This window comes from Thamnophis elegans, chromosome 5 (assembly GCF_009769535.1).
Source record: "Thamnophis elegans isolate rThaEle1 chromosome 5, rThaEle1.pri, whole genome shotgun sequence".
NCBI lineage: Eukaryota > Metazoa > Chordata > Lepidosauria > Squamata > Colubridae > Thamnophis > Thamnophis elegans.
In genome coordinates, this window is record NC_045545.1 from 61,329,548 (window position 1) to 61,351,979 (window position 22,432).

Genomic DNA, 22,432 nt, shown 5'->3' on the forward strand with positions numbered 1-22,432 from the left:
TATGAGTTGGAGAACAATGGAAAAGGACTGTGCTCCTTTGTGTATGAGTGACATGAATGTTTTATTTTGTTCTACATGTTGACTTAAAACCTGAAATATTTTTGCTGGGGATTTTACTAGAAAATTATAGTAAAGAAAATGTATGTTTGATTATTCATGCTATAACAACAGCTATGATTGTATTTGCACAAAATTGGAAAAGTGAAGAGATCCCTACAGAGGAGAATGTAATTAGGAAAATATTAGAATGTGCAGAAATGAACAGATTGACACTGGCTATCAAAGAGAAAGAACAAACTGATTATTATACAATTTAGGATTGTTCTATTTAAAACAGGTGGCCATGTGGGTTTAATCTATATAAATAAAAATGTAATGGTTGTTTGTTCAAAATCGCTAAGCTCCTAAAGTTCTTCACCGATTGCTTTGAAATTTTGACACAACGTTGCAGTCGAATACACAAATGTTTTTATATACATATATTATATAGATGTCACACCTGTGACAAGTAAAAGCATGATTTTTTGTAAAAACATGCTTTTTTGAAAACCAGCGCCATCTGGTGGACGTAAAAGCAACACACGCTATGCTAAATATTTCATGATTCCATTTCGGTGTTTCCAGCGCCATCTGGTGGACGTAAAAGCAACACACGCTATGCTAAATATTTCATGATTCCATTTCAATGTTTCCAATTGCATTGTTATATTGAATTTTCATAGATTTTGATTTATTTCCACTTTGATTTAATTATTTCGTGTGACATTGCGTTGGAATTGAGCTGTGTCGCTTACCATAACGTTCATTTAGTGAGTATAGTATATTCGGAACAGTTCAGCCTCTCTCCAGCTTCGTCCCAACTTTATATGTGTGGCTGGGCTGTGGCTGCACCCTTTACCCCCCCTCCTCTGACGAGCTTCGGCCATTTCTGCCAAGGGTGACGAACCCTTTCGTCCCCCCTCTTTCCCCTTCCCTCCCGCCAGGACTTTGCTATCTGTGGCGGGGCACCACCTGTGCCATCCCTCAGCCACCTTCCCCCGCCCTTAAGCTGGCCTACCCCCGACCAGCCCAGCGGAGCTCCAGAGGAGGCAGAGCATCTCCTTAGCCCGGCCGGCCACACGCTCTCCACTCCCCCCTCACAGCGATCCAGCTTCGGCCTTGCCAAGGCGGCTCCAACGGGGCAGCGGCGGTGGTGCCAGCCTGAGGTGCAGCGGAGCTGGGGCGGCCCCTGGGTGCCCCGTGAGGCGGCACACCGAATACACACTTCCTCACAGATCCTGGACGGCTCACTCTCCGAGGCCACTGACTTGGGGAAGCCCGAGCACAGCTCCTCGAGGAGATGCTCAACAACTTCCACGAGACCGACAGCCCCAGCGCTGTCTCCCCCAACCAGCCTCGCCCGGCCCAGCAGCCCCGAGTCCTGACCAACGGCAGCACCCACCTGCCGCCCCACTATTCCCAGACTGGGCCACAGCAACGTGTGGCCGGGTACAGCTAGTAAATAAATAAATTTGAAATTAAACAGAAACAAAATTATAATTGCAAATGTTTTAATTTGCAATTTACTCATATACTCATATTGTGGCAAAGAAATTTGTACTTGTTTTAGGAAAAGATACACAAAACATTTTTTTCCATACACGGCTGTCAGAAGTTAGAGGGAATATTGGTAAGTGACATCTTCCAGACACACAAATGCTCCTTAATTTACCATCACCCTCAATTCTCAGCTCTGCCATTTTAATTTTAATTCTGTAGATAAATACAAAGTTCCCCTTTGTTTGTCCACAGACATGTTCTTCATATTTGGCCTTTTGAGGGTGATTGGTTTCTCTCCATATTTTTCTAAACACAAAGTTTTCATTTGCCTTAAAAGTTATTCTGTAGAAAGCCTTTACAGACAACTTGTAAGACCTACAGCTTCATCTAAAGAATACAATAAATAAACTGTATACAAACTCTTCCTGGTTATGATCAACCCCATAAATTAGAAAAAAAATCAGGATGTCAGGCCTGCCACTGTCTCTAGAACTGTCTTCAAGAGCGCAACAAATGCCTGCAGGGCTTCCAGCTTGTTTTCAGTCTGCTTCACTAACATCTGCATCTCTGCACTTCCAGTCTCCAGCTGCAACTCAGTTAGGAAAAGGCAGCCTGTGTCATCCTGTGCCCCTAGGTAGACTTTCCATGACTGTGAACCAGGCTTGCTCATTGCAATAGTCTGAATATGGACCATTTGCAGGGCAGCCTGCAAAGTCTCTGGCTGCATGGATTCCTGCCAAGGAATGGCTTGCTGGCAGCCAACAGCCAGGTTTAGCCATGTCCTCTCAAACTGCTCTGCAGTCAGACATAGACTAGATATTAAGGTAAGGCTACTGGAACTGGCATTCATAACAGGGTCCTTCTCCTCCTTTTCCAACATCAGCGGCACTGAAAAAGAAAGAAACACCATAATATTTACTTATTATTTATTACATACATTTGTGTACCATCAAATTATCTGACTCACAGAGGTTTGCAGCAATAACTTCTGTTAAAACATACTAAACTCATCCTTCTAATCCTCTGTATAAAATACATGGTACTTTAAAATCAAAATTATAAGCATAAAATTATGTGTTAAAAGAGCAGCGGTGGTGCAGTGGTTAGAGTGCAGTACTGCAGGCTATTTCTGCTGATCCAGCTGCCAGCAATTTGGCAAATCCAATCTCACCATCTTCAAGGTTGACTCATTCTTCCATCCTTCCAAGGTCGGTAAAATGGAGACCCAGATTGTTGGGGGCAATGTGCTGGCTCTGTAAAACCGCTTAAAGAGGGCTATAAAGCACTAAGAAGTGGTATATAAGTAAGTGCTATTGCTATAAAAACAGGCCAGATCCACCATTAGTTTCTAAAGATTATTTGGAAGACTCTCTGTTCGGCAGCCAGCCCACAACGATAAAGCGCACTCCTAGAGCGGCCACTGATGGAAGACTCGGCAGCGGCGTTTTGGAGTTTGGAAGCTGGAGAAGCAGTTATGCTTGGAGCGTGGCGGTGCCAGCGCCCTGGCCCTGCAAGGAGAGCTGGGCCAGGGCATGGTGAGGCTGGGAGGTATGCTTGCTGGGGGCGGAACAGGCACTCGCGTAACTCCCTTCTCCAGCCGGGCAGAGCTCCATGCAATGACCTAGTGGTATCCCTAATGTGCCAAGCCACGGGAGCTTGGGGGGGGGGGGCAGAGCACCACATGCCTTGGCCCCCTTAGTCAGTGAATGGCACTCTGCCCGGCTAGAGAGGGGATTTGCCGGGCGGTTGCTCATAAGTGTGGTCACCACATGGCTGCTTCGCCCCTGAGGCTGTGCCCGGCTCTTCGGGAGCCAGTTTGCAAGGGAGCAGCTGCCCGGCAACCCCAAAACAATAAGCCCTCCCCCTATAATAAGCTCGAGGCCATATTTTGTGGGGCAAAAGAAAATAAGACCCTGTCTTATTTTCGGGGAAACACGGTAGTCCTTGACTTCCAACCACAATGCAGACTGAAATTACCATCATGAATCATTGTGGTCCTAAATCAAGCGGAACCTGGTTTTACAACAATTTTTGCAATGGTCATTAAGTAAATAACATAGCTGTTAAACAAATCCTGCTTCTCTAATATATGTTATTTGGTGGAAAGCTGTAAAATGGTTGTAAATCTTGTTCACGTGATTGCAGGATACTGCAATCAGTTGTAAATGCAAGCTGGTTGCCAAGCACTTGAATTGTGATCATATGACTGTGGGGATATGATGGATCCCTAAATACCATAAGGGTGTCTAGTCCAAGGACTGTAATTACCACAACAGCCAAAGATGAGTAAAAGCTCTACTGGCCATGGTCTTGACTTGCTCTCTAATGCAGGAGAACCCTAATTCAAGGACATGTCCCTCCAGAGGAAAGGCAATTTTGTCAAATCCAGTGCTTCACAAATTATAGAAACTGAAAAAGGATCTCTATTGCATCTCTTGAACTGAACAATATCATCATATGATGATGTCTCACCTCAAGCTTAAAGATGAATCAGTTTCATATACTTGTTAAATAATATGAAAGAGAGAGCGCGAAGTTTTGTGGAACTTCGCAGTGGAGAAAGTACTATTAACAATATAAGCTGTTAATAGTAATACTATATGCTGTTATTAGCATGAACATGAACATTACAATAAAAAACTTAGTATCACCTACGAAGCGAAGAATAACTTGTCAATCCGATGTCCCAAAGGTGCTTCTTTCAAGAGGCTGACTGGAGCTGAAGAAGTTTCTTAGATGAGAAGCGAAACATCTTCAAAGGAAAATCAGAAAATCCAGTTGCCTCTTGAAAAAAGCACCTTTGGGACAAACCATGGATGACTGAGAATCTCCAAAGACTAATATCTAAAAGTAATGTTTTCTTCAGTGAATACTCTGGCTATCCTTATTAGAATAAGTGAGCCCAGGAAGACTAGGAAAGTAACTAAAATCTACGTATGTCTCTTACCTTTGCCTTCTCTTTTGGAATCATCTGTGCTGGGATCTGCACAGTGGAGATCAACTACTCGACCAGCTGTCATAGCTGCCCATTGATCTTTGCCATAGATGGGCACCAAAGAATTAAAGTCATGGACCCATCCGTTAATGGAACTTTCGGTCTGCTCTTCTAAAAGGCGGAGAGAACGATCCGATGTTGGACTGCACAGAATTCCTTTCGTTTCTTCCACCCCAGCTTGTAATAGACGATAGTAAAATAAGGCACGGTCCCGAACTGCCATGTCTTTTTCCTCCTCTGGATCACAGGCACAAACATTTGGCAACAACAACAACAAAAATAAGCAATTACTTCACTTGGCTTTTAGTGATGTAGTTCCAAGAGGTTTTTCCCAATCCTTCCCTTTTTACTTCAGAACCTGTTATGCAGAGTGAAATCGGCCCAGTTCGGCCAAACCAGTAGGGACAATTGTCCTTGTTCTGAGAATCAGTAGTAAAAAAAAAAAAACTTCAGAGGATCGTGTGTCTGAATGTCCCCCCCCCCCCACACTTTTTTAAGCATTTTTTTTCCTGCCGGTTCGGGCAAATAGGCAAGAAAAAAATGCTTTAAAAAGAGGAAAAAAAAGAGCTTCCGATGATCGTGCGGCTCAGGGTCTTATTACAGGGTCTTATTTTTGGGGAAACACGGTAGTTACTGTAGAACAGCACACACAAATACAGGTCTTATTTTCTTTTGACCCCCGAAATAAGCACTTGGACTTATTTTCGGGGAGGTCTTGTTATTTTTGAGGTGCAGGAGACGGTGTGCATGGTCACCTCATGGTTGCTGCTGTGTTGCAATATTTTTGGGAAGGGCTTATTTTCGGGAGAGGGCTCATTTTAGTGCATGTGCTCAAAAACCCGTTTGGGCTTATTATCTGGGGAGGTCTTATTTTCAGGGAAACAGGACATAACTGTTGTCTTTCATCTAATTCACGCTATAGCAACCGCCATAGAAGTAACAGACTTACCAATGCAATAATAAAGTAATCGACCCAGAGTATCCTGACATTCAGCAGGACGTGCTATGAAGAGCCGGGCCACAGCCGTCAGTAGTTCCAGCTTGACAACTGAGAATGGTTCCGATTTTACATTCTCCACAAAATCTTCTAATATATAAGGGGCATTGGGAACTCTTTCTCCATGCACACCCAGAAGCCAGATTAATGCTTGCTTTCCCTAAAAAAATTAAACCAAGGAAACATTTGACATTCAGTACTGTTGAGAACAATTCACATACCGAACCTCCATGTTAAGACTATTACAGGTAGCCCTTGACTTACAACAGTTTATTTAGTGACCGTTCAAAGTTACAATGGCACTGGAAAAATGACTTATGACCATTCTTCAATTACAATTTTTGAAGCATCCCTATGATCATATAATTAAAAATCAGATTCTTGGCAACTGAATTGGCAACATATTTATGACAGTCGCTGTGTCCCAAAGTCATGTGATCACCTTTTGCAACCTTCAGACAAGCAAAGCCAATGGGGAAGCGAGATTCACTGAACAACCAGGTTACTAACCTACCAATTGCAGTATTTCACTTAACAACTGATAAGGAAGGTTGTGAAACTCACTTAACAAATGTCTTATTTAATAACAGAAATTTTGGGCTCAGTTGTGGTTTTAAGTTGAGAACTACCTGTATTTGATTTTATGATTGCTTACGCTAAAAACTCACTTATATATAGTAAATATATACTTTTTTTTTTTACTTTCAGCCTCAATTTTAGATTTCATCAACAGAATAGAGGAGAGGCAGATACAATTATGAAATGAATTATAGTACAGGTAGAGGCAGTACCTCCAGCTGTACTATACCAGAAATGAGGGTTTCATACAGAACTCTAGATCACAAGGTGCATTTTTTGCTTCTGGAATTGGACTCAAGGGTTTTGAGTCATCTGCATTACAAAAAGCATCCTTTGTTACCTCACTGTCCTGGATGATCTCTTCACAGCCAGACAAAGACTGGGCCACACACTCTATACACTCTGGACACAACCATACCAGATCTCGGAACACCTGTACTACCGCTGTAGGGAAATAGATAACAATATATTTATATATAACACTCTTTGGTCAAAGTGATAACATCTTAACACCATTAAAACCCGAGTGGAGTAAGCTTCACATTAAGGAGTGGCTAAAATAGAATTTGCAGCTAATAAAATTAAAATGCAATAAAATTCTAGCAAAATGCATTTTCACTATTTACCGTATATACTCGAGTATAGGCCGACCCGAATATAAGCCGAGGCACCTAATTTTACCACAAAAACCTGGAAAAGTTATTGACTCGAGTATAAGCCTAGGATGGGAAATGCAGCAGCTACCGGTAAATTTCAAAAATAAAAATAGATACCAATAATGTTTTTGAATATTTATTTCCTCCCCTGGAGTGGGGAGGAATTGGGGATTTTGCAGTATCCTACCCCTGGAGTGGGGAGGGAATGTGGCTTTCATAGTATCCTATCCCTGGAGTGGGGAGGATTTGGGGGATTTCATAGTATCCTTCCCCTGGAGTGGGGAGGAAATGTGGATTTCATAGTATCCTTCCCCTGGAGTGGGGAGGATTTGGGGGATTTCATAGTATCCTACCCCTGTAGTGGGGAGGGAATGTGGATTTCATAGTATCCTACCCCTGGAGTGGGGAGGATTTGGGGGATTTCATAGTATCCTACCCCTGTAGTGGGGAGGAAATGTGGATTTCATAGTATCCTACCCCTGGAGTGGGGAGGATTTGGGGGATTTCATAGTATCCTACCCCTGTAGTGGGGAGGGAATGTGGATTTCATAGTATCCTACCCCTGGAGTGGGGAGGATTTGGGGGATTTCATAGTATCCTTCCCCTGGAGTGGGGAGGAAATGTAGATTTCATAGTATCCTTCCCCTGGAGTGAGGAGGATTTGGTGGATTTCATAGTATCCTTCCCCTGGAGTGGGGAGGAAATGTAGATTTCATAGTATCCTTCCCCTGGAGTGGGGAGGATTTGGGGGATTTCATAGTATCCTACCCCTGTAGTGGGGAGGGAATGTGGATTTCATAGTATCCTACCCCTGGAGTGGGGAGGATTTGGGGGATTTCATAGTATCCTTCCCCTGGAGTGGGGAGGAAATGTGGATTTCATAGTATCCTTCCCCTGGAGTGGGGAGGATTTGGGGGATTTCATAGTATCCTACCCCTGTAGTGGGGAGGGAATGTGGATTTCATAGTATCCTACCCCTGGAGTGGGGAGGATTTGGGGGATTTCATAGTATCCTACCCCTGTAGTGGGGAGGAAATGTGGATTTCATAGTATCCTACCCCTGGAGTGGGGAGGATTTGGGGGATTTCATAGTATCCTACCCCTGTAGTGGGGAGGGAATGTGGATTTCATAGTATCCTACCCCTGGAGTGGGGAGGATTTGGGGGATTTCATAGTATCCTTCCCCTGGAGTGGGGAGGAAATGTAGATTTCATAGTATCCTACCCCTGGAGTGGGGAGGATTTGGGGGATTTCATAGTATCCTTCCCCTGGAGTGGGGAGGAAATGTAGATTTCATAGTATCCTTCCCCTGGAGTGGGGAGGATTTGGGGGATTTCATAGTATCCTTCCCCTGGAGTGGGGAGGATTTGGGGGATTTCATAGTATACTAAGTCAGAAATAACATTGCTGCGTAGCCAGGAGTGTGTCTCAGTCACTTAAACCTCATACATAAATCATTGTACGAGGCGCTCGACGGCGCCTCTTACCTTCCGCGGGTCCCACCAGGACCGGCCAGAGGCACAGCAAGCTCCGGAACCCGAGCGGGAGCCTCCGCCGCATGGCTCAGCTCCGCCAGGGACGCATCCGGCAAGGGGAAAGCGGGGTCCCCTCTCGCGCAGCGGGTGGAGGGCGCGGGGCGGCGGCAGGGCTGGGCTGCCTCCGGGTCCTGCCTCCCGGAGCCCTGGGGCGGCCGTGGGAGTCCGTGGGCGGCGGGGCTTGCTCGGCTTCCAGCAGGGAGGAGAAGGGGGGCTTCCCGGAGCCGCGCACTCGGCAAGCTCGCCGCTCAACTCAGCGCCAGTGCGCCTTCATCTCCGAGCGCCCAGCGGAAGGGCCAAGCCGCTCGCCTCGGAGCCGCTGGAGCTGGGACGCCACCTCCGCCGCGGAATTTGCTCCAACTCAGCCGCTCCGGCCCATTGTCAGCCGGCTGGTCCCTGCCTTCCCTCCCCTCCTCTCTCTAGCTTAAAGAGACACCGACTTGCCTCGGCTGGAGGCCGGGCACAGGGAGGAGTTGGCGCCAGCCCGGGGAGGGGGCTGCGAGCGGGCGGGCGGGGGGACGGGAGGTAAAAGGCTGGATGGGTTTGGTTGCCAAACCGAGGCGGCTCGCTCGGGGCTCTTCCCTCTCTCCCCACAGGTGGGCAGCGGCCGGAGTTCCCACCGAGGAACTTCGCTGGGCAACTCTCGGTTCGGACGCCAGGGGCGACTGGAACCCAGCATCCTCGGGTTCCGATTCTAACCCCGAAGGAGAGCAAAGCCGGGAAGGGCGTCAAACTCTTCCACCCAAGCTGGGAGCCTGTCACGTTTGGGAGGCTTGCAGCGGCTCACCTGCGTGGAAGTCAGCGGACTACACGCGCATACACAGACACATCCAGACAAACAGACAGACAGACAGACAGACCTCTGGCCCATCAGGAGGTCCAGCAGCCACCGGCCGTCCTTTGACTCGGACGTGGAATGGAAGGGAGTTAACAGAGGAGAGGGAATGGCTGGCGCAGACTGCCCAGCAAGACAAGAGATCCTGGGGCTTTCATAGTATCCTATCCCTGGAGTGGGGAGGATTTGGGGGATTTCATAGTATCCTTCCCCTGGCAGGCTAGGAAATGGAATGAACGAGGGGGCAGGCAGGGGAGGGAAACGAAACGAATAAGTGGCCAGGCAGGCTAGGAAATGGAATGAACGAGGGGGCAGGCAGGGGAGGGAAACGAAACGAATAAGTGGCCAGGCAGGCTAGGAAACGGAATGAATGAGCGGGCGGGCGGGCACGCGAGGAAACAGTCCAGCGGATGGAGCAGAAGCAGCCCCGGGGCTCCACTGCCGCTCCCCGCATTTTTCTGGACGGGGTCTCGCAGGAAGGAATCCCCTCCTCCTCCAACAGGCAACAGCACTGCCGGATCCAGTTGTAGACTCGAGTATAAGCCGAGCCGGCTTTTTTCAGCCCAAAAAGTGGGCTGAAAAACTCGGCTTATACTCGAGTATATACGGTACCTAAAATACAATAAAATGTTAGACCTGCTTGGAAGGAAGACCCATGATTAGGGTGCTGCCACTAAAAAGGCTATGTCTGATTCTCTGACCCTCCCAGAAGCAAAACAGTGATTGAGGAGATGGCATAGCTGATAGAGAGGATTGTGTACAAAGAAAAAGGTCTCCCAATATTCTAAGTTATGTGAAGTTCTATGGAGAATTTTAAGTGATACCAATATCCTGAATTGTTTCAGAGTTGAAATGGAAGCCCATGGTACTTTAAAACTGGTTAGCATGGGGGGGAGGGGGAATGACAGGTTACACCTTTGCAGCACTGCTAGTTAAGAACACCTTTCTAGGCAGACTCTAGAAAATAAATACCAGGAACCTAATCTGGATGGGACTAAGGCATACGATCTGGGGTCAGATCTGTCCAAGAATGAATAGCTAGATATGTAAAACACTCTTAGCACTGAGTAATCACTTGGTCATCCAGGAACTATGACAAATTGATGAAACTCCCAAAGATGCAAAGATTGTTTTTCTCATTCATACTGAGCAACATTGATTAAGTTTCTCTTACCAATTCAGAGTTGTCAAGGGGGAAAAAATGGAGTCAAAGTGAGTAACGTTACTTTAAAAAATCTTAAAAGCTTCAGTGGTTAAAAAGGGAATATGGTACCTGATACATTAGTATCCCACATGATTTGGGGCAGTGTCTCAAGTAAAGAAATGAAAGATTTATGTCATTTAAACATAGCAATAATTATGGGACTGTGCTTTTCAGATTTAAAGACAAAAAAAGATGATTTGGAATAGCTGTCAGTGTCCTTGCCACACTTGTTGAAGTTCCTTAATTAAGAAAATGATAAGAGCTTCCACACCCACTGAAAAGGACCTGTTACATCTTGTCCTCATTACAAATTATTTATTTCCTTGGCCTCTATGTGAACCAGGAAAATAGGCAGTTTCTTTAAAGAGGCACCAATTGGTACCATATATTTACCCTTACTCATTTGGAAGCAACTTTTGGATTTCTTCTAAATTTAGAAGAAAGTATGTCACATCTGATCAAACAGGCTAAATCTTGCAACGGTGAAAATCAAATATAAACCAGAAAATCCGGAATAATACCTGATGTTATATGTTCTTGCTTCAGTTCAAGGAGTTCTGTTAGAATCCTCACACATTGTTCTGAGTAGGTTCTTGCAATATTTCCTAAAAAATAACAATAGCAAAACAACAAGAAAATATTACACATATGACCCAAAGTTCTCAAGATTGCTTAATAATTCCTTAACCTGGAAGGACTGATCCAGCAACACAGAGATATTAGTAGTTCTCAGTACAGAAATGCAAAATAGGACAAAATGGAACAGTTTGGTAAACAGTAATATTATACATGAGAAAATTCTAGCCAGGCTATTGGACCACTTAAGGAAGGGAACTTTGATTTCTCAGTTTCTAGTCCAGGACCTTAATCACTACATCAAACTACAATAAGGCAAACAATATTAGGTGATTAATATTTAGGAAATAAGGCAAACAACATACATCTTGATATGCATTTTTCAATACAGTAATAGCTTTATTAAGATTTCTTAAATTTTGGAGTCATTTGATATGAAATAAAGACTAAAGCTGCCATGCTCTTTAAATTTTCAGACTATAAGATGCATCCCCCCAAAAAGCGGGTGGAAATGTCTGTGTGTCTTATAGAGCGAATACAGGCTCGTTTTTGGCCTCCCTGGAGTCCAGAAGCACTCTGCAGGCCAAAACCGGGATCATTTTTGGCCTGCGTGGTTCACATTTTCAGCCTCCCCGACGCATGGGATGCAAAATGGGATGCGCTGAGGCAAAAAACTATTTTTTTCTTGTTTTCCTCCTCTAAACCTAGGTGTGCCTTATGGTCCGGTACATCTTATAGTCCGAAAAATACGGTACTTTTGAGCAAACATACTTTCTTGGTTATTATGAGTGTAGTAACCTGTGTTTTCAGAAATATCTTAGCTGGCAGGGATCATAGCAAACATATTCAAAAGACTGCACTAACTTAGAATTGCTTCATTTTCTAGTTTGACTACACTTTGCTTCTGTCAGCCTCTACTGTGCTGCTGCTTCGGTTGCCATTGAAACGGGGAGGGAGGGCATGGTATTTGGGAGGGGTTTACTAATTGTGCTGGAGGAAGATTCTGGAGTTCTGCCTGTCGGATTGCGCATGCGGAGGAGGTTCCCGCCAAGGCCAACGGCACCGACATTCCATCTTGGTGATGCCTTTCGAAGTTATCTCACACCTGACACTTAGGAGAATTATGATTGGACTGTAACTGGGATGCCAAGGGGTGGGGAATGGGTTATTATATATATCATTCGCTTTCGCGCCTAAATAATCAGTCTTCGCTTTGCTACGCTTCTATTCATTTATAATTAGTAAAAGTACACTTGATTTCTATCAATGGACTCTCGTGGTTTTCTTTCCTAATTATTCAATGAAGAGGTGCTGACAGTAAGCGAAGACTCACTCACACCCCACCAGGAGGTCTCAACCTACCGTGGGGGGTGTACTCAAAAGAAGGAACGGAGGAAAAGATGTCATTGCAAGCGAGCGATGATGAGGAGACTGGAAGAGAAACTGCAGAACCATCTTTACCTGAAAAGCTAGCTGGGCTGAGGATAGAAGAAACTGCAGTTCGGCCCCAATGGACTTTGGGTGTGGGGCAAAAGGAAGATTGTGAGAGTTTGGATGCTGGAATTACCAGGAGAAAACAAAAGAAAAAACCAGCCGACTGGGAAGAAGCCATGACCGAGGTCCCGAGCGGAGGTCCCGAGAAAGAGAGCAAACGGAAGAATTTGAACAAAGGTACTCTATGCATAAATTTAGGGAGGGTGAAGAGGCCGAGGGGGGATGGGAGCAAACAAACCCAGAAACAGCCTCCCCCCCCCAGCCAGAGCTGCTGCCAGAGTAGCCCCCCCCCCCCCAGAAGACGCAGAATGGCAAAAGTCCCTCCCTTACCAGTAAAATATAACGGAAATCCCCGGGACCTGGGTCTCTTTGTTATACAGATTTGGAATTATATGGAAATTTATGGGCCCGATTTAGAAACAGATGAGATGAAGGTGCGAATGGTTTTACTTTCTTTGGAGGGAAAAGCGGCCGACTGGATGGTCAGCTTACCCCAATGTAACTCCCCCCTCCTGAGGAATTTTGATGTCTTTATGACTGCACTAAAGAGGAGATTTGATGATCCGCTGATTGAGAAACGGGGGAAGGTGAAATTTATGGCCCTCAAACAGGGAGATAGACCGGTGGCTGAATATAACCGCCCCGCCCCCTGCCAAGAGGGAAGGGAAGCCTAGCAAGGCCCCAGGGAGGAAGAAAGAGGCTGCTTTTGCTGCTGAAAACACCCCCCAGCGTTTCCAGCAGGAGGCGGAAGAAGAAGCGGATGTGACCACCAGCTCCTCTGATGACTCCGATGACGACGCCTCGCCTCGTTGGGTGAGTTCACATAAAGGCCCCATGTTGATCCCAATAGAGTTAAGGGTGCCACCCGATGGGGAGACAGAACAGCTTCCCGCCCTCCTTGATTCGGGCTGTTCTAGATGTATGATTAATCCTGAATGGTTGAAAAACTGGGCTTGAAATTGAGGACTTTGAAAACCCCTATTGTTTTTTGCCAAATCGATGGATCCATTGCAGGGGGTGGCCCAGCCCATTTCTACACTGAACCTCTAGAGATGAAAATGGGCACCCATGTAGAATTGATCTCTTTTATTGTGGCTCCTGGAATGGGCAGACCCCTTATTTTGGGACTCCCCTGGCTTCGTAAATGGAACCCTCGCATTAACTGGAGGGAGGGGTGGCTGCGTATTTGGACCAGCACAGCCCCAGACGGGGAGGCCGACACCCCAGAGCCTGCTGGCTCCAGTCCCGCATTGGCCGCCAGGGGCCAGGAGAAAATTGAGGGGGAAGAAAAGATTCCAAAAGAGTATTGGGACCTGAAGGGGTTTTTTAGTGAAAAATCTTCAGATAAACTTCCACCCCACAGACCTACTGATTGCTCCATCGATATTTTACCTGGAGTAAAGCTTCCAAAGCCCCAAATATATTCAATGTCCCCTAGGGAAATAGAGGAAATGAGGAAATTCATTGATAAAAACTTGAAAAGGGGTTTCATTGAGCCAGCACAGCCCAAGGTGGCAGCGTCTATGTTGTTCAGAGAAAAGAAAGATGGCTCCCTGAGATTATGTGTTAATTTCAAAAAATTGAACTGCATCTCAGCTCAGAACCTATACCCATTACCACTGATGAAGGACATGCTGGCCCAACTGGGAAAGGGCAGTATTTTCACTAAATTGGACCTCAGAGAAGCATACTATAGGGTCCGCATAAAGGAGGGGGATGAGTGGAAGACGGCTTTCAACTGCCCCCTGGGTTGTTTCCAGTTCCGGGTGATGCCCTTTGGCCTGCAGGGGCGCCTGCAGTTTTCATGCAATTAATTAATGAAATTTTGCATGACCACCTTTACAAGGGCGTTATCGTATATTTAGATGATATCCTTATTTACACTCAAACATATGACAAACACGTCACGTTGGTCCGCACTGTCCTGAAGAAACTCCGAGCCGCTGAACTTTATGCCAAGTTATCCAAATGTGAATTTCACCAAGAGAAGATAGACTACCTTGGGTATCGTATCTCCCCCGCTGGTATTGAGATGGACCCCGCTAAGGTCAAGGCGGTCACTGAGTGGGAGGCGCCCCGTACACCTAGGCAATTACAGAAATTTTTGGGTTTTGCCAATTTCTATCGTCAGTTCATCCCTTCTTTTGCCAAAATTGCACTTTCCATCACTAATTTGTTGAAGTCCAAAGGTGGGCCTAAACCTAAGCCTAGCAAGCCGTTGAATTGGACCATGGAGTGTCAAGCTGCTTTTGAGAAGTTGAAACGACTCTTTGCCGCGGAACCGGTTCTGAAGCATCCGGAGATGGACAAGCCTTTTGTCGTTCAAGCTGATGCCAGCAACGTGGCAGTAGGGGCCGTCTTGCTTGAGACTAACAATCAAGGTAATTTACAACCGTGTGCATACACCTCCCGTAAGCTCACAGACACGGAAAGACGTTGGGCAATCTGGGAGAAGGAAGCATTTGCTGTACGTTGGGCTTTGGCCACGTGGCGCCACTTTCTGGAGGGCGCTAAGCACCCATTTGAGGTGTGGACTGACCATAAGAACTTGGAAGCTTTGAGGACCCCCAGACGCCTCTCCCCTAAGCAGATGCGCTGGGCTCAGCATTTCAATAGGTTCGATTTCACACTCAAGTACATCCCAGGAGGGAAGAATTTTATGGCTGATGCTTTGTCCAGACTTCCTCAATACAACTGCTCTAAGCTCAGTGTTATCCAGCCCGTGGTTCCCACGTCCTGTTGTTACTAGGCAGCAGTCACGCTCAAAGGTGGAAGTGTCTCAAGATTTTCTCTCCGATCTCAAAAAGGCCCTTCCCCAGGATGATTGGTTCCAGCAGCATCAAGGTGAATGCACAATGAGGGACGATTTGCCATGGATTTCTTTTTCTTTTTTTTGTTGTTCGTCTGTTTGTTTGTGTTTTGTCGTTTTCCAGGCCTGACCACCTTTTTTCCGGAGGACGGCCGGATGTCAGCCTCTACTTTGCTGCTGCTTCGGCTGCCATTGAAACGGGGAGGGAGGGCATGGTATTTGGGAGGGGTTTACTAATTGTGCTGGAGGAAGATTCTGGAGTTCTGCCTGTCGGATTGCGCATGCGGAGGAGGTTCCCGCCAAGGCCAACGGCACCGACATTCCATCTTGGTGATGCCTTTCGAAGTTATCTCACACCTGACACTTAGGAGAATTATGATTGGACTGTAACTGGGATGCCAAGGGGTGGGGAATGGGTTATTATATATATCATTCGCTTTCGCGTCTAAATAATCAGTCTTCGCTTTGCTACGCTTCTATTCATTTATAATTAGTAAAAGTACACTTGATTTCTATAAATGGACTCTCGTGGTTTTCTTTCCTAATTATTCAATGAAGAGGTGCTGACAGTTTCTGTCTTTGAAGCATATTTTTTGTTTTGGAGAAGACTTTCCTACCCACACCTATAAAGACAGTCATATTCTTTTCTACCCAAAAGAAATGCTAACAGATGCAGAATTTGCAATATAATTGCAGAGGAGAGGGGTGCTGTTTTATATTTTGTTTACATAGACATTACAACATTGGTGTACATTTATTTGCATGCTGGAGGTCTTGCATTAGAATCCTAGCAGTCCTAGCAGTCCACTTACCTATGGCAAATATTGCTGCCCGGGCAAGCTCTGCTGACACATCAGTGCAGTAGTCTCTCAATTCCTCCAATATAGGCTGAACATTTTCATCATTCACCAATTTGCACAGCACTTCCATTTTCTGGCACTTGATATAATGTGGTTCCGAGTAAGAACAGAAGAACTTCTTATATTGGCTACTGAAATGGCCAGGAAGGCTGTCTATTATCTGCCGTACATGACACAAAGCAGTGAAGCAGAGTTCTCTACTCCCAGATGTGCATGCTGTTAGGAGTGGACCTTTAACTCTTACAAGCACATCTGCCTGGACATGCGGGAAATCTCTAGCCAGCACCAAGAAGAGTTTTGTGGCAGACATCACGACACTGGAACTGCTGTTTTTAAGGTATCCATCAAGTAAATTCAGGATATCAAAAAGCTCTACTTCACAGTGGGGTTTATATCGCAGCAGAAAAGTCAACACCTCACTCTGCCCCCACTGATCCAGATCTGGCATCCTGCAAAGAGGGAAAAATAAACCCAAATGGTGATGTAGGGAAGCTATAGCTTCTCTCTCCCAACCTGCAGGCCACTTTTCCCATTATTTCATCAGTATTACACTTAAATATATGAATCAATAAGATGAAATGGAGGGATATGACCAAATACTACTAAACTATATACTTCAAGTACATTTTTTCTTAGCCCTCGACTTACAGAGATTTCAACATTTTAAAGAATAATACAAATATATATTTGAATGACAGATCATCCCCCCTAAGCATAAAAGGTGGCAGAAACACAGGCTTGTTATTGTGGGGAAGAAAGGAGGCAGGAACATGGAGTGCATTAACATTCTCAAACAGATACATAGATTTTTGTCATCTGTTTGATTGTGTCCAATAGATATAAATAAAAAATAGGATAAAATGTATTAATAACAATAATATAATATCTGCTATGTATGCCTCTAAAAATCAGATAAGCAATCATATATTATCTATGAGCACTGGGTTTACAAGCTGACCAGTTATTTTATTTAAACTGTATATAATCGCATAGGGTATTTTATATTAATACTCAAATGCTTTAAAGCCAGAACTAGGAAACAATTCTTCAGAAGAAGTAATTATTTCAGCTGCCACTATGTAAAAATAAAAGACCTTGGACAATGTTACATCACATTATGTGAAGGTCTTTTCAATGGTGGGTTCCAGGTCAGGCACTTCCTGCTGAGAGAAGTTGCCTTCTTGTTAGTAGGTTATTTCTGGTCAAGCAGCTGTTCTGTCAATCTCTTGAAAAAAGACTTAACTATTCTGGTATTCTCCCACAAAAGTATTTTTGATTAATTCATGGTGTATTTTAATTAAATGTTTGTTTTTATTTTTTATTATTGTTGTTAGCTGCAATGATTGCCTTTTTGGCAGAAAGGTTATAGGTTATAAATGCAATAAATTAATACAGAAAATATTAGCATTAATTTGATACGCATATGGTTTTCACAATTCAAAACACAAAGGGCAGTGGAGAGCGATACCTCTAGTTTACTCAAGAATTTTGGAGGGGAATATACCTGTTAAGAAGATGGTGGGCAATGGGTTTGTTGATGACAACTCCTCCTTCATGTGCCAGAATTTCCTCAAGAGCCCTCAGACAATTTACCACTACAATAGGATCCTGATCTCGAAGCAAACTATATAACTCATTAATTAATGCACCATCTGCAGAAAGCACGACAGAAAGGAAGTCAGAAATATTTCCCCCTTCATCTGCAACAAAATGCTGCTTTTAACAGGATGTATACAAACATAAACAATTATTATTTAATGAAAACAATCCGGATGTTGTTCACTCTGATGTTGTTTAAAAGATCTAGGTCTTCACCCAGGCCTTTGGTGAGGAAGAATGAGACCCCTCACTTCACTTAGTGCCTTCTTTTATCTTTATTTTATTGATTTTATTGTTGGTTGATTTATATGATTGTTGTAAGGAACCTAGAATTTCAGGCAAGTTTCCAAATAATAAATACGAGATTGCTGAGAAGAATTTCTAGCAAATAATTATGGGGCAAGGTAAGAATGTGCCTTCTGTGAAGGGGAGATCCCCGCTCCCTACACACAGAGTAAAACTGTTACAACATTCATGGCCAACTTTCTCTTTATAACATCAAAACTATATGCCACATATTTATTCTAATATGAATGAAGAGGCGGAATTGAAAAGAGAATGGAAAAAATATGTTTATTTACCCACTTCACAGTCTCCTTGAAGTTTCTGCATCTTTGCACATCCAAGAACAGCTACTCTCCTTACATAAGAAGCTTTGTCTCGCAGACCATTCAGGATTGGCTGCTGAATATATTCTTGTATGCCAGGCATCCTAGGAACATTGTAGGCTATCAATCTATAAATTCTCATAAAACACTAAATGGATGCCGTCAATAATTCCAATTAAATATTACTAAATATCTGCACTAGGTTCCATAGGTATGATAGCAAAATAACAATCTACATAATTCAAGGGAAAGTCAACCTTGGCCAGCAAAATCGAAAGCTCCTCAAATGTGTCCCGGAACTAGAAGGGAAGTGCTATTTGTAGTGATGTCTTACTGATAAGAGTTAGATTCAAGAAAAAAGAACTGAAAGCTTATAGTTGAGGTCATGAGTTTTTCAACAATAACTCCTGTATTTGAGTGTATACCCTTGTCTAATACGAGATGACTGTGAAGGTCAAAGTAAGCAGTACATTTTCTTACCTCAGACTGCACATGCTGCGCAGGGCCAGACCTCTAACCATAGGGTTGGGGTCTGAACAGTCTTTGCACAGAGTATTGATAGCTAAAAGAGCTAGATCAGGCTTCAAAGGAGCATATGTACACATATACAAGTACACTAGCTTCTTTTGGACAATGTCTATGGTAGCACTAGCTTTAACCATCTCCATAAAAACACTGGATACATCTACACCTTGGGTCATATGTCTGCAAGAAAAAGATAAAAAAAATGTAGATACAGCAACAGAGATTTCATACCGGTATTAATCTACTGGAAAACTCAAAATATTATATAACTTAGTAATTATTATAGTCAATGCATAAGTCATAACAAGTTGTCACCCAGAATGTGTGTATATACCTGTGCTAATACATTCTAAGTTTTATTTGTACCCCACCTCATTGCAGTAGGTTAACTGTAAACAGTGTCAAATTAAGCCCTACACCACAAAATCTAAATTCTTCATCTGGAGCATTTTATGCTTACTTTTGACTACATATTACATACTTGGCATACTTTATTTCACTGTGATCCTCCACTTTCCAAAGTATCAGAAAAGATAAATCAATAAATATGAAATATAAATGTGTCAATGTATATACATTCTTAAGCCTAGCTATTCAACACCAGGTAAGAACATTTCAACAGTTCTCTTAGAAAGCATTTATTAGCTGCAGTTTTGATAGAAGAATGTAAGAAGAGAATTCACAATTAAACTATTGCATACTGATAATAATATGATGTTTACATAATACTTTTTATGCTTTGAAATATATTAACAACAATTAATAAAATTTGACAAACTAGAAGAAAGGTTAAATAGAATTTTCAATTAATGAGAGCATGTTTCAATATCTATGGATATTATTTCTTTGACTTGTTTAAGGGTAGCAGAAAGTTTTTTTTTAAATCACAGTTGCAAAAATGAAAATTATATATGAATTTTCATCTATAGATTATAAGATTACATTACTTTATTTATAATTGGGTAAGATCCACAGCACTAGTGTTTTGCACTCTAATGTTTTTGCACTCTTGAAAACTAAATTTAACCTCCTGAGATGTACCAGAATGTTCTCAAAAGGATTGCAAAATGAAATTCAAAAATATGATAACAAAAGAATATTCTTGTCAATGGTTTTCTTATATACAATTAGAGAAAGGTTTATAGTGGATAAAATGAATTATGGTTTTGAACAAAGTAAAACTGAGTTTAAAATAGAATGATGTACTAATAATGAACATATTATTGCTAAAATGAATAAACATTATATATTTGCATTATTTATTACTTTTAAACTTTCCTGATAGTTAATTTTGTTTTAATATTATATAAACAACTATCTAAAACAATTTTTGCATGTATGAATTAAAAAACTTCCAGGATTTCAGAAGACCAATTATAATTGACAAAATGCAAGAAAACTGTGGCATAAGCATCTCAGCACAGACCTGATCACTCGTTGGATAACATTTCTATAGCGAAGATGGTCAGTTTGCACATGAGGGTTGGACAGGGCTCTCTTCAGCTCCTTCAGGGTATCCTCTGAACCAAGGTACGGCATTGTTGAGATTTTAAACCCTTTGGCAGTTCTGATTGTTGAAGAACCTAGGATAGCAGTCACAAAGGGCAGATACAGTCATATAAACAAAACTGAGCATATAATTTGTATTCCATTCTGCTCCTTTAAATCTCTTGTCTTTTATCTTTTCTTAGAACAGAGATTTTTATTGATTTGTATCCTGCCTTTGTTATGTTTACAAATAACTCATGGTGGTGAACATACTCAACACACTTTCCTGCTCCTATTCTCCCCACAAAAACAACAACCCTATGAGGTTGATTGGGCTTAGAGTGACAGGCCCAAAGTCACCCAGCTGGGTGAATGACTTAGACGTTTCATGGCTAAGGTGGAACTTTTAACTCACAACCACCTGCTTTCCAGTCTGGCGCCTTAACTGATTAGACCAAACTGGCTCTCATTTGACAGCAACAAGCATGGCATTTTAGCAAGCAACAAGTGGACAAGTCTCTGTTTCAAGGAACTTACAGCAAATAAAATACAGTAAATATAAAAGATATAATAGAAAGGCAAGAAAACAATAAGACAAGAATAGCAAATAACAAATAACTAATTACACTTGGTTTATAAATAGTAGTTATGCTAGACTTTATTGTACAATAAAATATATAAGCAAAACTAAATTAACAAATTATCACTTTTTGGTGAATCACTTTTCATCAGATGAATAGTTCTAAGAGATATTAAATCCATAGGTAGGTGATACATCACAGGTAGTTCTCGACTACAACTATTACAACTATTTGTTTATTGCCTGATCAAAGTTACAACAGCACTGAAAAAGTGATTTACAACCGGTCCTTGGAGTCGCTTGAACAAAATTTGGGCCCTTGACAACATGTACTGTAAGCTGTTAAATTCTAAGAACACTTCATGACACAAGATACTGCTAGGTAGGTACAAAGGGAAAGAGGGAGGGAAGATAGATGGCTAAAAATTTAAAGTTATCTGCCAAGACAAAAATGAGGGTTGAACTGTATAATGAACACAGTCATTGTATACCATTATTGGTATGAAACTACAATTATTTATAAATATTTTAGACCTCCATTTATTATTTGTTTATAAGGATAGCCACCAATGCTTTGGCCTGACAGAGAGCAGAAACCAAAGCATTACAACTTCTTTATAATCAGGCAGCTAGAGAATAAATGGAGTGAATGCACTCGAAAGTTCAATTTTGCGATTTACCTCCTTCTTGGAAGGGAATCAAGTTTTCGGAAATACCGAGCTCTAAGTGGAGGAAGACAATCCTCATGAAAATCTTTTAAAAACCGTAATACAATTTTTCGTTCCTCAAATTAAATGACAACCGGCAATAAAATGCCGGGCAATTTATTTGTTTGGCAGTCACATAAAGGTTTACATTATCTTCATCGTAAAACATTTCCGGGATTTTTAGCTTTATATCCCGGTGCAGGTAGGATCAGAAAGCAGAAGAAACTTCAGATGTTCTGCAGGATCCTAATATTCAATAGTAGCCCGAAATATCATCATATGAATTATGAATCTACTGCGGAGTACACGGGAAGGTTATCACGAACAGCCGCAACCTCGTTGTTGTTTTTTTACCTCCCCCCCGTCCCCGAAAGCGAAAACATCCGCTCCATTTTGTTCGCAATGCAAAAGAATCCTGGTTTACTCCCATGACAAAACACTACGCAGACTTTGCTGCTACCTTATGCTTGAAGAAGTAAAGGTTACTGTTGCCTAGTCACAGTTCCGCAAAAAACCCGGATTTGTCTGATTTCTTAGTTTCTGTCTCTATAACAGTCTTCACAAGAAAAAAAAGAGGCGTTCAAGGTATCCTGGAAGTTTTGTTTTCTGACTATGGAATTACATATCCATCTCAATTTTTGCACGTCTATTTTCCGAGCAGCTTTAAAATGTATGGACTTCAACTGAGGAATTCTGGGAGCTGAAGTCCACACATCTTAAAGCTACCAAGAAACATCGGCCGAGAGCTCACGACGGGAACCCTCGCGTTATGACTATACTGCGCATGAGCTTCCCGGCAGGTCGATAATGGGCATGCGCTTAAGCGTCTTGGTTCGCTTTCTCAAG

The 22,432-nt window shown here is 42.9% G+C and overlaps 1 protein-coding gene across 1 annotated transcript; it reads right to left on the minus strand.

Moving 5' to 3' along the window:
• Window positions 1-1,533: 1,533 nt before the first annotated feature.
• On the minus strand, window positions 1,534-22,350 carry AP4B1 (adaptor related protein complex 4 subunit beta 1). Its single transcript, XM_032218516.1, has 11 exons — window positions 22,047-22,350; window positions 20,238-20,394; window positions 18,767-18,991; window positions 18,260-18,390; window positions 17,584-17,731; window positions 16,032-16,528; window positions 10,862-10,945; window positions 6,451-6,554; window positions 5,484-5,691; window positions 4,487-4,771; window positions 1,534-2,427 (listed from the first exon to the last, which is right to left on the minus strand). Exons 2-11 carry the CDS (start codon window positions 20,348-20,350, stop codon window positions 2,000-2,002), a joined length of 2,223 nt encoding a protein of 740 aa, XP_032074407.1. The 5' UTR covers window positions 20,351-20,394; window positions 22,047-22,350; the 3' UTR covers window positions 1,534-1,999.
• Between the last annotated feature and the right edge of the window lie 82 nt (window positions 22,351-22,432).

Coding starts and splice junctions, on each gene's coding strand:
- AP4B1 (XM_032218516.1), bottom strand. CDS start 20,350: ATGCCGTACCTTGGTTCAGAGGATACCCTGAAGGAGCTGAAGAGAGCC. Junction 10,946..16,031: donor GGCAGCAATATTTGCCATAG/GTAAGTGGACTG, acceptor GTTATTTTTTAG/GAAATATTGCAAGAACCTAC. Junction 6,555..10,861: donor GCAAGAACATATAACATCAG/GTATTATTCCGG, acceptor ATTTCCCTACAG/CGGTAGTACAGGTGTTCCGA.